Source organism: Papaver somniferum, chromosome 5 (genome assembly GCF_003573695.1).
Source record: "Papaver somniferum cultivar HN1 chromosome 5, ASM357369v1, whole genome shotgun sequence".
In the NCBI taxonomy this organism is placed as follows: domain Eukaryota; kingdom Viridiplantae; phylum Streptophyta; class Magnoliopsida; order Ranunculales; family Papaveraceae; genus Papaver; species Papaver somniferum.
In genome coordinates, this window is record NC_039362.1 from 11,732,800 (window position 1) to 11,747,559 (window position 14,760).

At 37.9% G+C, this 14,760-nt stretch overlaps 1 protein-coding gene across 1 annotated transcript; it reads left to right on the forward strand.

Annotated features, from left to right (window-relative positions):
* The first annotated feature begins 5,811 nt into the window (after positions 1–5,811).
* Positions 5,812–14,517, forward strand: LOC113278763 (desiccation-related protein PCC13-62-like). Its single transcript, XM_026527516.1, has 4 exons — positions 5,812–6,006; positions 13,543–13,610; positions 13,683–13,908; positions 14,131–14,517. The coding sequence occupies exons 1-4, from the start codon at positions 5,812–5,814 to the stop codon at positions 14,515–14,517; spliced, it is 876 nt and encodes a 291-aa protein (XP_026383301.1).
* The last annotated feature ends 243 nt before the right edge of the window (positions 14,518–14,760 follow it).

Genomic DNA, 14,760 nt, shown 5'->3' on the forward strand with positions numbered 1-14,760 from the left:
GGTCATCTTCTTCAAAATTCAAATGCAAAAAGATTTGGCGGGAAAAGAAACTTCACGTCTGCAGATTTTGGACGTGAAGCTTTGGGAAGTTTTAAAGAGATTCAACACTGGAAATTGATTGGGCTGGACTTCTCATGGCTAGACAAGTTTACTAGAAGCAATTGGATCGATCGAATTGGGCTGGAATGGCCGGAAAAGGGAAACAGAGGTGAATAAGGAAACACGGTCCTGTTGGGTTTGTTTTTGGATATTCAGAGAGATTAAAGGCAAGAAATTCGTTCCAAAGGTACATATTCTATCTAAGGAAGAGTTTGATATAAGTGGGAGAGATCAGAAACGCGTAAAACAATTTCTGGAAGGAATTATTGCCGTGACTGCCAAGGAAGGAAAGAAGAGATTTCGAAGCGATTTGGGTGAGATTTAATCGTCCTGTGGTGTATAAAAAGATTTTTTGGGTCATGTAGAAGGGGTGTCGAGAGTTTGGGGTCAATAGGAGAGCTCAGGAGGCGAGAATCAGAGATTACAGGAAGCATGTCTCTGCTGCTGCTGAAGAACAAGCGTTGCAACGAAGAACAGCGTCTCAAATTAGCAACAGTGCTACAGTATTTCTGTCTGTAACAGCTGAACAACCACATTTATCTTCAGTTAGCCACACCTCCTGTAACAGTGAACTCTGTAACGCCAGTACGTCGTTGCATATTCACTGAATCATATCACCTCTTCAATAAAAACAACTTTTGACCCATGATTTATTCTTTTGAGCCTGTTTTTGATATGAGAAGCTAAACCCTAACACTAGGATGACGGAGGAATCCCTATTTCACACATGTGGTAATTCTAATATTTCTTTTATGACTATTTGCATTGATTTTTAATCGATTTATGATTTTTATTGAATGGGTGTGATTTCGTTTGATGGTGTATGCTTGGTCTATGTATTTTTGATACATCATGCTTTTGATTTACAGTCATTGCTTTTCAAAAATCTATTTTTGGCAAGGAACAAGAGTCCATATTTTTATTATTTGAACTATAATTGATTGGAATTATTATTTGAGTCGCATGAATGGGATTTGGTGGAATCCTGAGTCTCAGTACCTCTCGATACTGTGACAACTTATTGTATATATTTTATTAAGTCTGAAATCGAATCTTACAAGTCCGAGTTTGAACGATACTCTACTTACCACTTTAAAATTACATCAAACAGTAATATTCACATAGACCCTCATCTGAGCACGAGGGCGAACTAGAATGCTGAATAGATGTTTCCCTGTCCAAAGCTCTACTGGTTGTGAAAAACCATTTCGCTTCAATTAGTTCAAACAGAAGTTTTATATGAAAAACTAAGGAACAACTCAAAACAACAACCTTTTTTTTTCATGTTGTTGTTTGAAAAAGCATATACACAAGACCACAGTTAATAAGGCCAGCTAAGACTACTAGCATCTAAGTGAAAAAGATTTTACAAGCCCGGGACTTTTTGCAAAAAACTGACTGAGAAGTGAATCCCAACTATTGTGCAAAAAGGAAGCTGCGCTTGGCATTTTCATCCATTTGAACCACATATCCGCAGTCATGGAATCTAATGATTAAAAGGTGCAATGAATATAACAATGTTTTTTTCTAACTTAAATATGGAAAAATCATGTTTCTGACACGTTTTATAAGATGTTTGTTTGTTTGACAGCATTGAGTTCTATACAAATAAGATTATATTTATGCATTTTGAAACGTGTTATATATTCGATAGAATGGAGTGTTGCATGAAAAAGATTGATATCCCATACACATGGGAGGTTAAGGGAAATACTTGAGGTTCTTCATAACCAAAGCAAAAACTCAGAGAGAAATTAACCTTGAACAATAGCATCATAACAGTTGTTATTCATAATACATTGACAAGCACGAATAGGTACGAAACACAAAGAATAAGAATGGTGATCAAGATATCTGTAACTGTGCATAACAAAGCCTTGTCTAACCTTAATTAAAGCTGGTGCTGGCAAATCAACAGATTCCGTTGCGTCACCCATATAGGTACACATAAGCGCAAAGGATGCACGATCATAGAATGTATCCCTCCGTGTAATGAGAAAGGAAGATGTTAGAAAATCTTGAGTAGATGTGACCAAAATTTCTCCATTTTTGGGTCAAGATATCTGTAACTGCGCATAACAAAGCCTTGTCTAACCTTAATTAAAGCTGGTGCTGGCAAATCAACAGATTCTGTTGCATCACCCATATAGGTACACATAAGCGCAAAGGATACACGATCATAGAGTGTATCCCTCCGTGTAATGAGAAAGGAATATGTTAGAAAATCTTGAGTAGATGCGACCAAAATTTCTCCATTTCTTTGTGTCCACAAGTTATTTTGCACCTGCAAACAATTACAGGGATGTAGAGGAAAGTTATGTGGACAGTTTATTGAAAAGGAAATAAAATAACTAGGGATGTGTAAGTGCTTGATAATTATTCTAGAAATACACACTCAAATTTGATTATAACATTGAAGGATACGGAGGAGGGAGATGAACACAAAAAGGGTACAAACCCCAGTCTGTACGCCAATTTGATGGTTCAGAATAACTGGTGTGCAACCTAGAAGGCTAAGCAATTCCAATATAGAATTGAAATATGCAATTAAATATCAACCAATTCTAAGCGTTTGACCCTGGTCAAGGTCAAAACAGCAACTGATCAGTATAAGCATTATCATACTCATGCTTTGCAGGAATGTAACAAGACATGTGAAAAATTCTACATATGCATCAATAAAAGTTTGTTATGGACTTCCTTGCAAGAAGTCAAAAGCTGATGTAAAAAAAAACTATCTATAGTACATTTACAGTCTTCATCAAACGTTTACATGTTAGCAATCAATATCATCCATGCACATCATGAAAGCATTCAGTCGGCTAATTGGTTTCATATCACAATGTTACTATTAGATTAAACAAGAAATTGAATTTCTTAAAAGAACTGAACTAAACACGAATGAGAAGCACCAAAAAGTTAACTAACAATTGTTAGTGAAGGTATATCGGAATGAAATTAAACAACACTGTCAGTCCCCTAACTATATCTACTAAGAAACAAGCTGCCCAAAAATCAACCAGATGCAGGAAAGTTACAATAGAATTCATTGGAGAATTCATGTGCAATTCACTGCAAACAAACATCAGATAATTTAAATCGATATGAAGTTCTGAACATATAAAGATAAAATAGTCACAAATCTAACAAAAAGGAATATCGACAACCAAATAGAAACTCACAACAATATCTGAAGGACAAAGTTTGAGCAATTACCCCCATCAGCATGAGAGCCTCTGTGCGAGCCTCTTCTGTTTGAGGAACATGCATATTTATCTCATCACCATCGAAGTCAGCATTGTATGGATTATAAACAGATTCATTGAACCTCAATGTTCTCCAAGGAATTATTTTCGCCTACAAGCATTTCCCAATAAATCAACATGAGACGAAGAGAACAAAGAAACACAAATTAAACAAAGTGTAACATTCAAACAAGATGTTGATGCAAATACCCTATGCCACATTATAGACATGCGATGCAAGCTAGGCTGACGATTAAATAACACAACATCCCCATCCTCCAGATGCCTTTCTACAATATCACCAAATTTGAGTCCATAAACATGATTTTTTTCGTCTATAACCACGATCCAGAAGCCTGCAGAAGGATCAGGTAATTCAATTACCACGGAAAAATTTAATGAAAACAAGATAACACACTATAGAAAACAAAATACAACAGTACTTAGATATTCTTATGTGCAATCAACGGTACTTAGATATTCTTAGGTAATTCAACAGTACTTACATATTCTTAGATATACTCAGTACAATAGCACATACGTCAGCAGATATAATAGATTTTGCTCCTGGATATTTATAAGCACCATTTACCACATATTTCCTTAACTTCTCTATGTTTTGATGGGACACTAGTTCTGGGTATGTTAAGGTTTGAGCAACCAATATAAGTATGCCCACCTAAAAACAGACAGAAAATACAAACCATTCATCAGATGTGTTAGCCAATTATGTGCACAAACAAAGATAGTATGCAACAACTAAAGAAAGTCAAAGCTAAACACAACAAGAAACCTCTGTAATTTTTAGATTGGGATCAGGGGAAATAATAGTCCTGGCAGTATATTCAACATGTTTTCCACACAAGTTCTCACGAAAGCGTCCATGTTTTCCTTTGAGACGTTGGACGAAACTTCGTAATGGTTTTGAGGACAACATACTTACCGGGACACTGCGGACTTCGCTATTAATATATTGTGCAACCTCAACTTGGAGTAATTCCCAAGCATCCTGAACAAGTCGAGGAATAGTGTTATTAAGATTAGAGCATAAAAGACATTCATCAGAACCAAATAAACAAGAAGCGGTAATTTTTCTAATCAGACTATTGCGATAATATTTTGAAAAATGTAGTGAGAAACTGAAAAGCAAACAGTAAACCATGTTATGCTCTGATCTATACACTTTTTGCCATCTAAGTCTTGTCGGAGGGAAGCATTTGTTTGAATAATGGTATTAAGTTTAGAAGTGATATCATCTTCGTTACTGCGGCAGAAGAAAATTGATAATCAATTCACTGATTAAGCACATAGAATAAATTATCACGAGTAACTCAAACAGCAGCACTAAAGACGTGAATGTTCAACCATGTATAACCAACCTTGTTGTTCCTCCACCTACGAAAGCAGGACGGACGGATAGCTATAGGAGGCACCAAAATGTCTGTGATAATAAGTTTCTCAGGCATGTCACTGAGATATAGCAGTTCACAGTCCTGCAATACGAAGATAAGGAATATTAACAACAGAAAAAAAAAAGAAGTGCAAGGAATAGAGAATGAAGCTAAAGAATCGTGTCATATATCTTGCTTGAGAATTTTATCTCGAAAGGGATTCACTACCATTTTATGTACCCAAACCATCATCAATAGAAGCACATACCTGATCCAGTATTCTTTAAACAGACCAAGAACTCTAACAGGGTTAAGAATTTGAATACGTGTCCCAGAATCTTTCGTTCCAGAAAGTGCTGCTTTGCATTCTTTATATGTGTCATCCGTAAATTTTTTGCTCCGGTCATGAATAATACCTTAAGTTAACATTCCATTTTTTTCAAATCAATTCAAAAATTTCACTACTGCTCAATAACAACATAATCAAGCTTTTACATAGGAGAACATCGAATTCAATCCTTTATAACTAAATTCAAAAACCCAAAATCAACAAAATCAATGAAAATTAAAATTTCATACCTTGCGTTGATTTGTTGATGAAATCTCCCAAAAATATCACCAAATATTTTAGGCTAGAAAACACTAAATCATCTTCAATCAACCCATGAGAAGTGAGGTTCTATGGGAGGATTAAGAGAGAAAGTAAGAAAAGAGAAGGAGTGTGGCATCTGTAACATTTAGGGGTTCTCCTGACCACGCACTTTGAAACCGCAGGTTGACCGGTCAACAAGGTCAATACGCTGTTAGGAACTGCCGTATTTGAGTTTTCCAATGACACGCAGTTAGAAAATGCGTGCTGTGCAGATTCAAAACGCGTATCTACTATGAATCTCGGATCCCCACTACGCCCGGGCGATGTATTTTGGTGACGTGGATCCAAGAAAAAGCTTGAATCTTGGATTACGATTAGACCCGGCCTTAGTCACAATAAATTTGAGTACTCAAAGAAGAAGAATTATCTCAGCATCCTCACTTCCATCTTAAAATATGTATACTTCATGCTCATGTTTTCGATCATGGACTCGGTAGGTTTTCCTCTATCAGTAGAACCAATTGCAATTTACGTGGACGACGTCCATTTGCTGCAGTTTTCTTTGAATCTCGAGCACTTGCTAGCTGAGTTTTACTTGTATGGAGCACTGGGTTGTGGTCTTGATAAAGTCGCTCCGGAATTAGTAATGGGCGGACCACCGCCGATTGGAGCACAGAAAGCTAATCTTCCTAGTTTAATTGGGGGCCATAACTTCTAATTGGGGGCCATGCACTACGGGACAAAAAAGGTCACCCAATCCTAATTTGGGTCACCCCTTAAAAAAATATTTTCTAAATGGCAAAACTGCCCTTATATGATTAGTATTAGGAATTAATTAGTTTGATTAGTGTGGTAAGTGTATTTAGATTAAAATCTGATTTTAGGAAAAAAATTATGGAAAATGTGTTTTATGTGTTTTATGTGTTGAGAAGAAGAGGAGGAGTTTTGAGAGGAAAACCTAGGGTTTTTACAAATGGGTGATTCAAGTAGAGGGAATGAGATTGGTGAAGCTTCAAATAACAACAATGATTGTGTTGATGGTAAGATTGTCTCAACTAATGATATGGGTTGGATGTTTGATGAGGAGATGTTGATAGAGGAAGGCATGAACAATGGTTGGAATGAAGATCCCATTGCTCAAGATGAAGGAACCAACACTCAAAATGAGGAACCCCAAGGCCAAAACAATCAGGTAAACTTCCTATACTCTTCAAATTGTCTGAATGGTGCTCCAAGTGGTCGAATCATCCACGCTATGGAAAAACTCAGAGAAAGGGTCGTCATAGTTGGGGGGTGTATACCCAAACGACTCTCTGAGGTCGTCAGTATTTTGACACTACCAATAACGACCCAAACCTGCAACTTTTCCAGGTTATGAAAAATCGTTAGGGTAGTGTGCTAAACATTGACGACCCTTTTTAACTAGGTCACTTAGAGTCGTTCTGTTGTTTTGTTTACACATAGACGACTCTAAAACCAAAACTCTCTGTAAAAAGTAACACTTAGGGTCATAATACATGTATCCATATGAAATGACGATCCTAGCTATCAATTACTAATTTCTTTTAGAGTCGTTAGTTTGATTAGTTATATAAAGTAACGACCCTTGCACTAGATTCTCATAATTTTTGATTTCATAGAATCATTTCATTGAATCGTAAAAGGCATACATCTCGCATAACGTTGCGTTGAAGGAAATGAAATACAATAGATAATAAAGGTGCACTTATACACTTAATCATATATGTGTAGTTATATCTAGTGCCATCCAAGATAAAGTAGCAATCGTGGAGCTCAAACTTTTCCCCACGAAGCTCCTCGTAATAGCGATACGCCTTCCCCAACTGAAAATGCAAATATACTTAGTTAGTATCGATCAAAGCTTTTTATAAGTTTTACCTCTTATTCAAATACTTACTCTTACAACACTCAGCATATCCGGAAAGGCTTCCCTAACATCCTTAAGTTCTCTTTTCAAAACATCACACTCGAATTGTATCTTCTGGAAGCGTTCCTTGACTTGTTTCAAAGACCTTGAGTTGCAATTTCCGTCCATCCCACAAAAACGATGAATACGCGGTTCCACCAAGCATCTGATGTTTCATCAATGTCTTTGTCTAGACTTTCAAAGTGGTTAGTGACTGTTTTCCAAGCTCTTGTAATGGCACAATTCTCTTCATTAGTGAATGGAGTCATGATGTTTCTCTTTTTTTTTGCTCTTAAATGTAATTAAATGAGAAGGAGAAGAGGAGGTTGATAATTTGGGTTTTGATATGGAATAGGTGAGATATGGGCCTCTGTATATAAAATGGAGCGACCAAACTGCCTCAACCACATTTGTTTGAGTTAAATTCAAAAATAAATGCAACCACTAACATGAATCGTTAATCCGTAAAGATTAAAACCAAATGACTCTTCATATGTACCAGAGAACGACTCTTAGAGTCGTTATTTTATATGTATACAAGGTGGCGATTCAAGGTGAAAACTGGGCAGAGTTGGTTATATCTATCAATGTAGAGTCGTCACTTTATAAAAAAGAGTCGTCATACGTCGAGAAAAGGGTCGTTTTTCTACAGAAAATCTGGGTGACGACTTAAAGAGTCGTTCACCTGTAAATTATGTTGACGACTGTCTGGGTCGTCATATTAACATCTTACAGAGTGACGACCCTATACTGATTTTGTTGTTCTTTTTCTGTAGTTGGTTGTACGGGTGAGCTCTCAACCTGAACCCCTCGACACTGTCAGCCCGGATACCTCCCAAGCATATATGACCGATTTGGTACGTTTTTATTGTTTGAGTCAATGTATATCCATACGAAAATTGTTTAATTAGTGTTTTATAATGAACGTGTTATTTGTTTAATGTAGACGTGGAAAACAAAGGTTGAGGTCAAGGAATGGATTATTTCCAAGGCAAAAGAGAATATGTGCGTAATTGTTCAAATCAAACAATTAGGGTGGCCTATGGTGATTGGGAAGACTACACCAAGGAGTGGACAAATCAGTACGAGTATGGAATGAACCTTTGGAATGCTATGGGCCCAACCCCGGTTTACGTAGACATGGGCGATGAATCGTGAGACAAGATGTACATTTAAAACTATGCATTGCATTTTTAAGCATACTTTTTGATAATGGTTGTATCTTGAACCCTAATATTTGTATTTTGAAGAGTGCCTAATGAATACAATGCGCTTTATCTTGCGGCATAAGAATCAGTTAAACTTATGGATGTTTTCCCAACTTGGAGCCGTCATTAATATATATAGAAACCCTAACGACTCTAATGGTCCAAATTAGGTGGTCTCCTGGAAGGTTTTAATAATTGTAGGGTCGTCAGTCATATTTTCAGATACCCTAACGACTCTAATGTCCTAAATTAGGTTGTCTCCTGGATGTTTTCCCAACATAGGGTCGTCAGTCATATTTTCAGATACCCTAACGACTCTAATGGACCAAATTAGGTTGTCTCCTGGATGTTTTCCCAACATAAGGTTGTCATTGATATTCTCAGATACCCTAACAACTCTAATGGACCAAATTAGGTTGTCTCCTGAATGTTTTCCCAACATAGGATCGTCATTGGTATTTTCAGATACCCTAACGACTCTAATGGTCCAAATTAGGTTGTCTCCTGGAAGGTTTTTCAACATAGGGTCGTCAGTTATATATTCAAATACCTAAACGACTGTAGTGGATTATACAACATTCGTCATATTGATAGTGTATACAATGACGACTGTTTGCAAAAACCCCAACGACTCTTTTTCTATACACTTTTTCCCATAAAAAATAGCCGTTACAAATTATTCTATAAGTAGAGGAACATATCAAGGTGAAAAATCAATTGAAAACAACCTCATGAAAGCTTTTTTTTAATGGCAACAGGTATCCATAGCAGAGTAACGACTCCTAAATCCAACAAACAGTCGTCATTGACATGAAAAAGCTAACGACTCTAGCCAAATAAATTCAAACCTCCTAGATATATTTTGTTAACCAAGGGTCGTCATTGATTTCATTATAAACACTGACGACTCTATCCGGAAATATTCTTTCCATCTCCTGGATGTTTTGGGAAAATGGTCGTTAGATCTCTATTTGAGGATATTAACGACTCTGTGTGTTGAAGTGGTAAATACAATTAGGGTCGTCAAAGTACTAGGAAACGAAGATGACGACCCTTGGTATGAGGAAGGGAAATGTTGTCTGCATTCGAGTACTACATGGTTTTAACGAGCATACTTGAAAACATAGTATTTTCAACAAACACAGGATTTACCAAACATAAAATCACTCGAAACAAAGACTCCAAACCAAACACATAAGTTGTTTCAACACACACTTAAGTTCAATTCCTAAAGTAAAATTAACATAAGTTGAAGTCGACCATCTCAACCTCGACCACCACCTTACTGCCTCCCTAACCTGCTAACTCTCCGGCTTTTCTTAGGAGGAGCACCCTCTGGGGAACCGACATCTTCTCTAGTAATTTCTTGTACCTCTAAGGGATGTTCATCATGATGTTGGCTACTTTGGACATGCTCAGCAACTTCTTGTGCTCTTTGGCTACGTGATTTCCGGCTCCTCTTACCTTCCTTAGCCAGCTCCTTGAACATCTTCTTTGCATTTGGATTTTCAATTTGCGTGCAGTAATCAGCGTACCGGCATTGCTCCGTAGGATCCATCACTTCCCCTTTGTCAGCCGAGCAACAAAAAGCCTTGACAAGAAGCTTCATTCGCTCCCTCTATATGCATTCAAAAACAATTTCACATTAACTCTCTTATATGTAGATGAATAACACAATTACAAAATTAAATACTCACCACTAGTGTCAGAATGGAAGTAGCATCTCTACTGTCGACTTGAGAAGAAGAAGAGGTGGATGCTCTGTTGGTCCTCCTACCCGGAGTCGGATCTACCCATATCACCCTACCATGGGAGAAGCCTTCATACCATTCGACGTAATCCGGTGTTGCCTCATGACCTTCATCCGCATGCATCCACCATGAGATGTATACAAGCCTAGAGTATCTATCATTCCAATGCTTGACATCAACTTCAGGTTCATAAGCCACCTTTATACCCGCTTAGTCAGCCTCGCACTTTTCCAACTTGTGCTTGAACTGAGGTACATAATCCTCATCGGGTGAATCTTGAATAAAACCAAGTTGACGCATGATTCTTATCGGATTATACATTGAAAAACCGTTAGGGTGAAACAAAGGGCCATGGTAATACACGACATCTTCCATTGCGCCATCTATTATTCTTGTACGGATTGAAGACTACCTCTTTAGCCGTGATGTTGTCAAGTTTTTGACGCATTTGTATCAACGCATCAGTTTGTTCCCTATCTTGAGAACCAGTGAACAAGTATTTGGTTCCCGTTGGACTACCTTTGCTCCATTTTGGGTTGAGTTCCACATCTTCATTATCTTTGATCAATGATGGGAAATGATCATAAATCCACACCTATAGCAACCAATGAAATAAACATAAATAATTCAATTTTTAAAATGTACAAAAATAAGAAAACTTACATCAATCCAAATACCTGGATTAGAGCCAAATTCCCATTAATTTGAGAAGTTAGTTTGCGAGATCCCTGAGAAAGCTGACAATTCAGGTGTGCAATTACGGCAGTCCCCCAAGAGTACTTGCTCACATCTTCCAAGGGATCCAAAAGCTGAAAAAGGTTGGCGCTCACCCGATTACCTTTGCTGTCAGGAAATGTAACCGACGCAAGGACATACAACAAATACCCAGCCACCGCATAGCGACATTCCATATCAGAGAGACCTCCTTCTTTTTCCTTCTTTTCTGTCCCAGAAAACATGTTCCTAATATCTAAAAGTTTGAACTCTTTCTTCGGGTACTTAGGTCCCTTCTCGAAAAGCCCATTAGTCTTCTCGGAATCCCAGCCAAACAAGTTCTTGGTCCATGTATAGATGTCTTCCCAACTAGGCCTTCTCTTGAACTTCTCACCGGTTGATTTGCCTTCGACCTGCAACCCTAATATCTGTTCTACGTCATCAGGAGTTATCTCCATCTCACCAAAAGGAAGTTGGAATGTGTCAACTTCAGCGTGATAACTTTCACAGAAACTAGATACTGCGACCTTGTCATACACAATCATAGAGTTCACAACGACATTGTACAAACCTGAGTTTTGAACCAAATTTCTAACTCTTGCACATTCACCTTCTAGCAGCCACAACTCCATTTTATTGAAAGAAGATTGGTGACGGAAAAGACGTGTGGCATCCTTATGATCCTACAAAACATAAACAAACATGTATTTAAAAAACAAAACATAAACAAGTTAACACCAACTAATCAAATAACAAGCAAATTTGGGATTCTTACGATTGTCTCACTAATGCAATGAGCCCACGATCCAGGATATTCAAATAGAACTTTGCCCCCATCTCTAGGTTCTCCTCTAAGTTTACCACCTCGAAGAGGAGGCAACATCAAATGAGTAGCGGGAATGTGTCTCGCACTGGGTGCAATATCTATTCCATCCTTCTTAACCCTCTTTACCGACTTTTTCGCCTTTGCATTCTCTTCCTCATCCTCAACAGTGGTTTTACCATCATCACCACCTTCATCCTTTTCATCATCATTACCTTCATTCTCTTCCTCCTCATCATCATTATCATCACCGCCATTATTACCTTTATGTTGTTCCTCCTGATTACCATCATCCTCATCATCACCACTACCATTACCTTCACCCTCTTCCTCCTCTTTTTGCTCTTCTTCTTGTTTCTCTTCTTCTTCTTGAATCTCTTCTTCTTGTATCTCATTAACTACACCCTGTTCCTCATCTACTTGCTCTTCTTATTGTTCATCTTCTTCTTCAGCACTAGTGTTAGCTGAAACAACAAGAGTGTCTGATTCTGACGAATCGTACAACTCATTACCTTTGTCTCTTGGTTCGGTGATAGAAAATGATACCTCACTCGGCCTTCTTCCGCGCAATGGACCGGCAAGTAAGTATTTATCGTTGCGGGGAGGTTTCGAAGGAGGAGTTTTCGTGATTTCAACCTTGTCTTTCGTTTTCTTGTCACTACATTCCAAACACGAAATTTTTTTTTATAAGACATCAACTTTATCTCTATCAGTTAAAGAGTCGTCAATGATATGCTCTAACAACTAACGACTCTTCATTACAAGGTAACGTCTGTAATTTATAAGGTAACGACTCTTTGCAAAAATTGGACAATGAGGATGATTTTGGTCCTTAAAGGGTCGTTAAAGATTAAACTTGGGTTGTCAAACAAGTAACTGCCGACCCTATAAAAGAGATGACGACTCTAGGGATTATAGATTACTGACGACTCTAGTCTAGGGATTATATACTACTGACGACTCTATCGTTTTCTCCAACAGAAGGCAGTTCAAGTTCAACCCAGAGTCGTTACGCACTAATTTGGGGTCGTCAAACTACAGTCGTCATCTTCAACCTAATATGGCGACGACTCTATTCTAGGGCACAAAAGGTCGAAGTAGCAGAACAAGGGTCGTCATATTTACACTAACAGGTTAACGATTTTTCATAGAAAAAGCATGCAATGTAAGAGTCGTTAGGGTATTATTTCTTCGATGCTAACGACTCTCACTCTGTAACTTCTATTTTTCAGTTACCAATCTCGATTACACAATCAAAAAACAACCAAAACATCGAATAGGAGGTGGGTTTAAGTTCACGTACCCTCTAATTGGAGCCATTCCCTTTTTGGGTTTCGATTTGCTTGCTTCAGGAGCTCTTCGCACGTACACCTTTGCATTCACCGTATCTACAAGATTAGGAATTTGAAGTGTTTTGCGAGCGGTTTGCTTTGTTTTAGCCATATTTGTAGAAGAAGTTAATCGTCGATTAAAGTTTTATCATCGACGATTACGCGATGAATCAGTTCGAAGAATTTTCCTCGGTGGAGGTGGAGTCGTTAATGGTGGAGGTGGAGAAGAGAAAGGAAGGAGAGGAAGATGAAGATAAAAGAGAAACTGATTTTCTCTTTGATTTAATTAGGATATATAGATCAGGGGTCTTAATTAGCGTAGTTAATTAGTGAAACTGATTTTCAGTTAGTGAAGGGTAAAATAGTATATTCATATTGCGATATTTACATCCCTGAAAATTTTGGGGGCAAACAAAATTCCATGGCCCCCAATTGGAAGTTATGGCCCCCAATTAAACTAGGCTAATCTTGATAAACTTGTTAGCCGTATTATCGAGGAGTTTGGATATCAACAAGTTGGCCATATAAGGTAGATTTTTGCAGCTTTCCTCCATTTTTTTTCTCGTCCAATTCATAACTATGGCATTGTTTATATTATTAGGGCTATTAAAACGACAGTTGGTGGATTTCCAAGGCCGTTGGTGGATCTCAGTGCTAGTATTTTTGCTAAGATAATGAATAATGCGTTTGGATATCCTCTGGATCCTCCGTTTGATCCATACGCAAACACCCTGAATTTCATGTTGGCTGCATACGTGATTCCATACTATGGAATTAACACTTACGTTGGTGCGAATCCATTCATCAAGGGATGGAAAACCAAAAGGGTACAAACTCTAGTTATACCATTATACACTCCCTCCGTCTCAGAAAAAATGACACTTTCATCTTTTCAACTTTTATCTAAAAATATCGTAAATTAAAAAAGTGAAAAAAATCGCTCGTCCTGAAATCAGAGGTAGTATAATTTGTCCAGTTCATTGTCGTTCATATTTGAACGTTAATTTTTATGTAATATAAGTTCTGCATATTGGTGTGTGTTGTTGCAGCTGTTAGCAGATTTATTAGGAGTAGCAGCAGGGCAGGACGCTGTCATAAGGAAGTATCTGTACGAGAGGGCAGATTATAAAGTGTACCCATATGATCACACTGTCGCCAAATATACAGAGCGTGTCTCAGCGCTGAGCAATGCATTAGGGATGTGCGGCATTAAAGATGAAGGTATCCGTGTGCCTCCATACTTGGGAGCAGAGAATCGAACAACCAGCAACTTGTTGTCAGCTGACTATAATTCCCTATCTTACGCTGGAACACCGCGTGAAGTTTTGAGGATTGTATATGCAACTGGGAGCGAACATGTTCCCGGTGGATTCTTCCCAAAAGGAGAAAATGGAAAGATTGCCAGAGAACTACTACTATACCATTACAAATCATAACTGAAACGCCACTGTATACTTCCAAAGTTGGAAGCAATAAACTTGGCACTCATTATTGCTGCATCATTAATCGGTTTTGGAAAGCACTATCAAAGTTTTCGGTCCCCACTATGCTTCTCCGTCAAAAGGCTTCTGAATTCCACTGACATATTAATTGAAGTATTGATTGTGGTCTAACCTATGCCAGCTTGCCAGAGAACAAAACAAGTCTTCCTAGGGTTTTTATGGTTCCATATAATATTT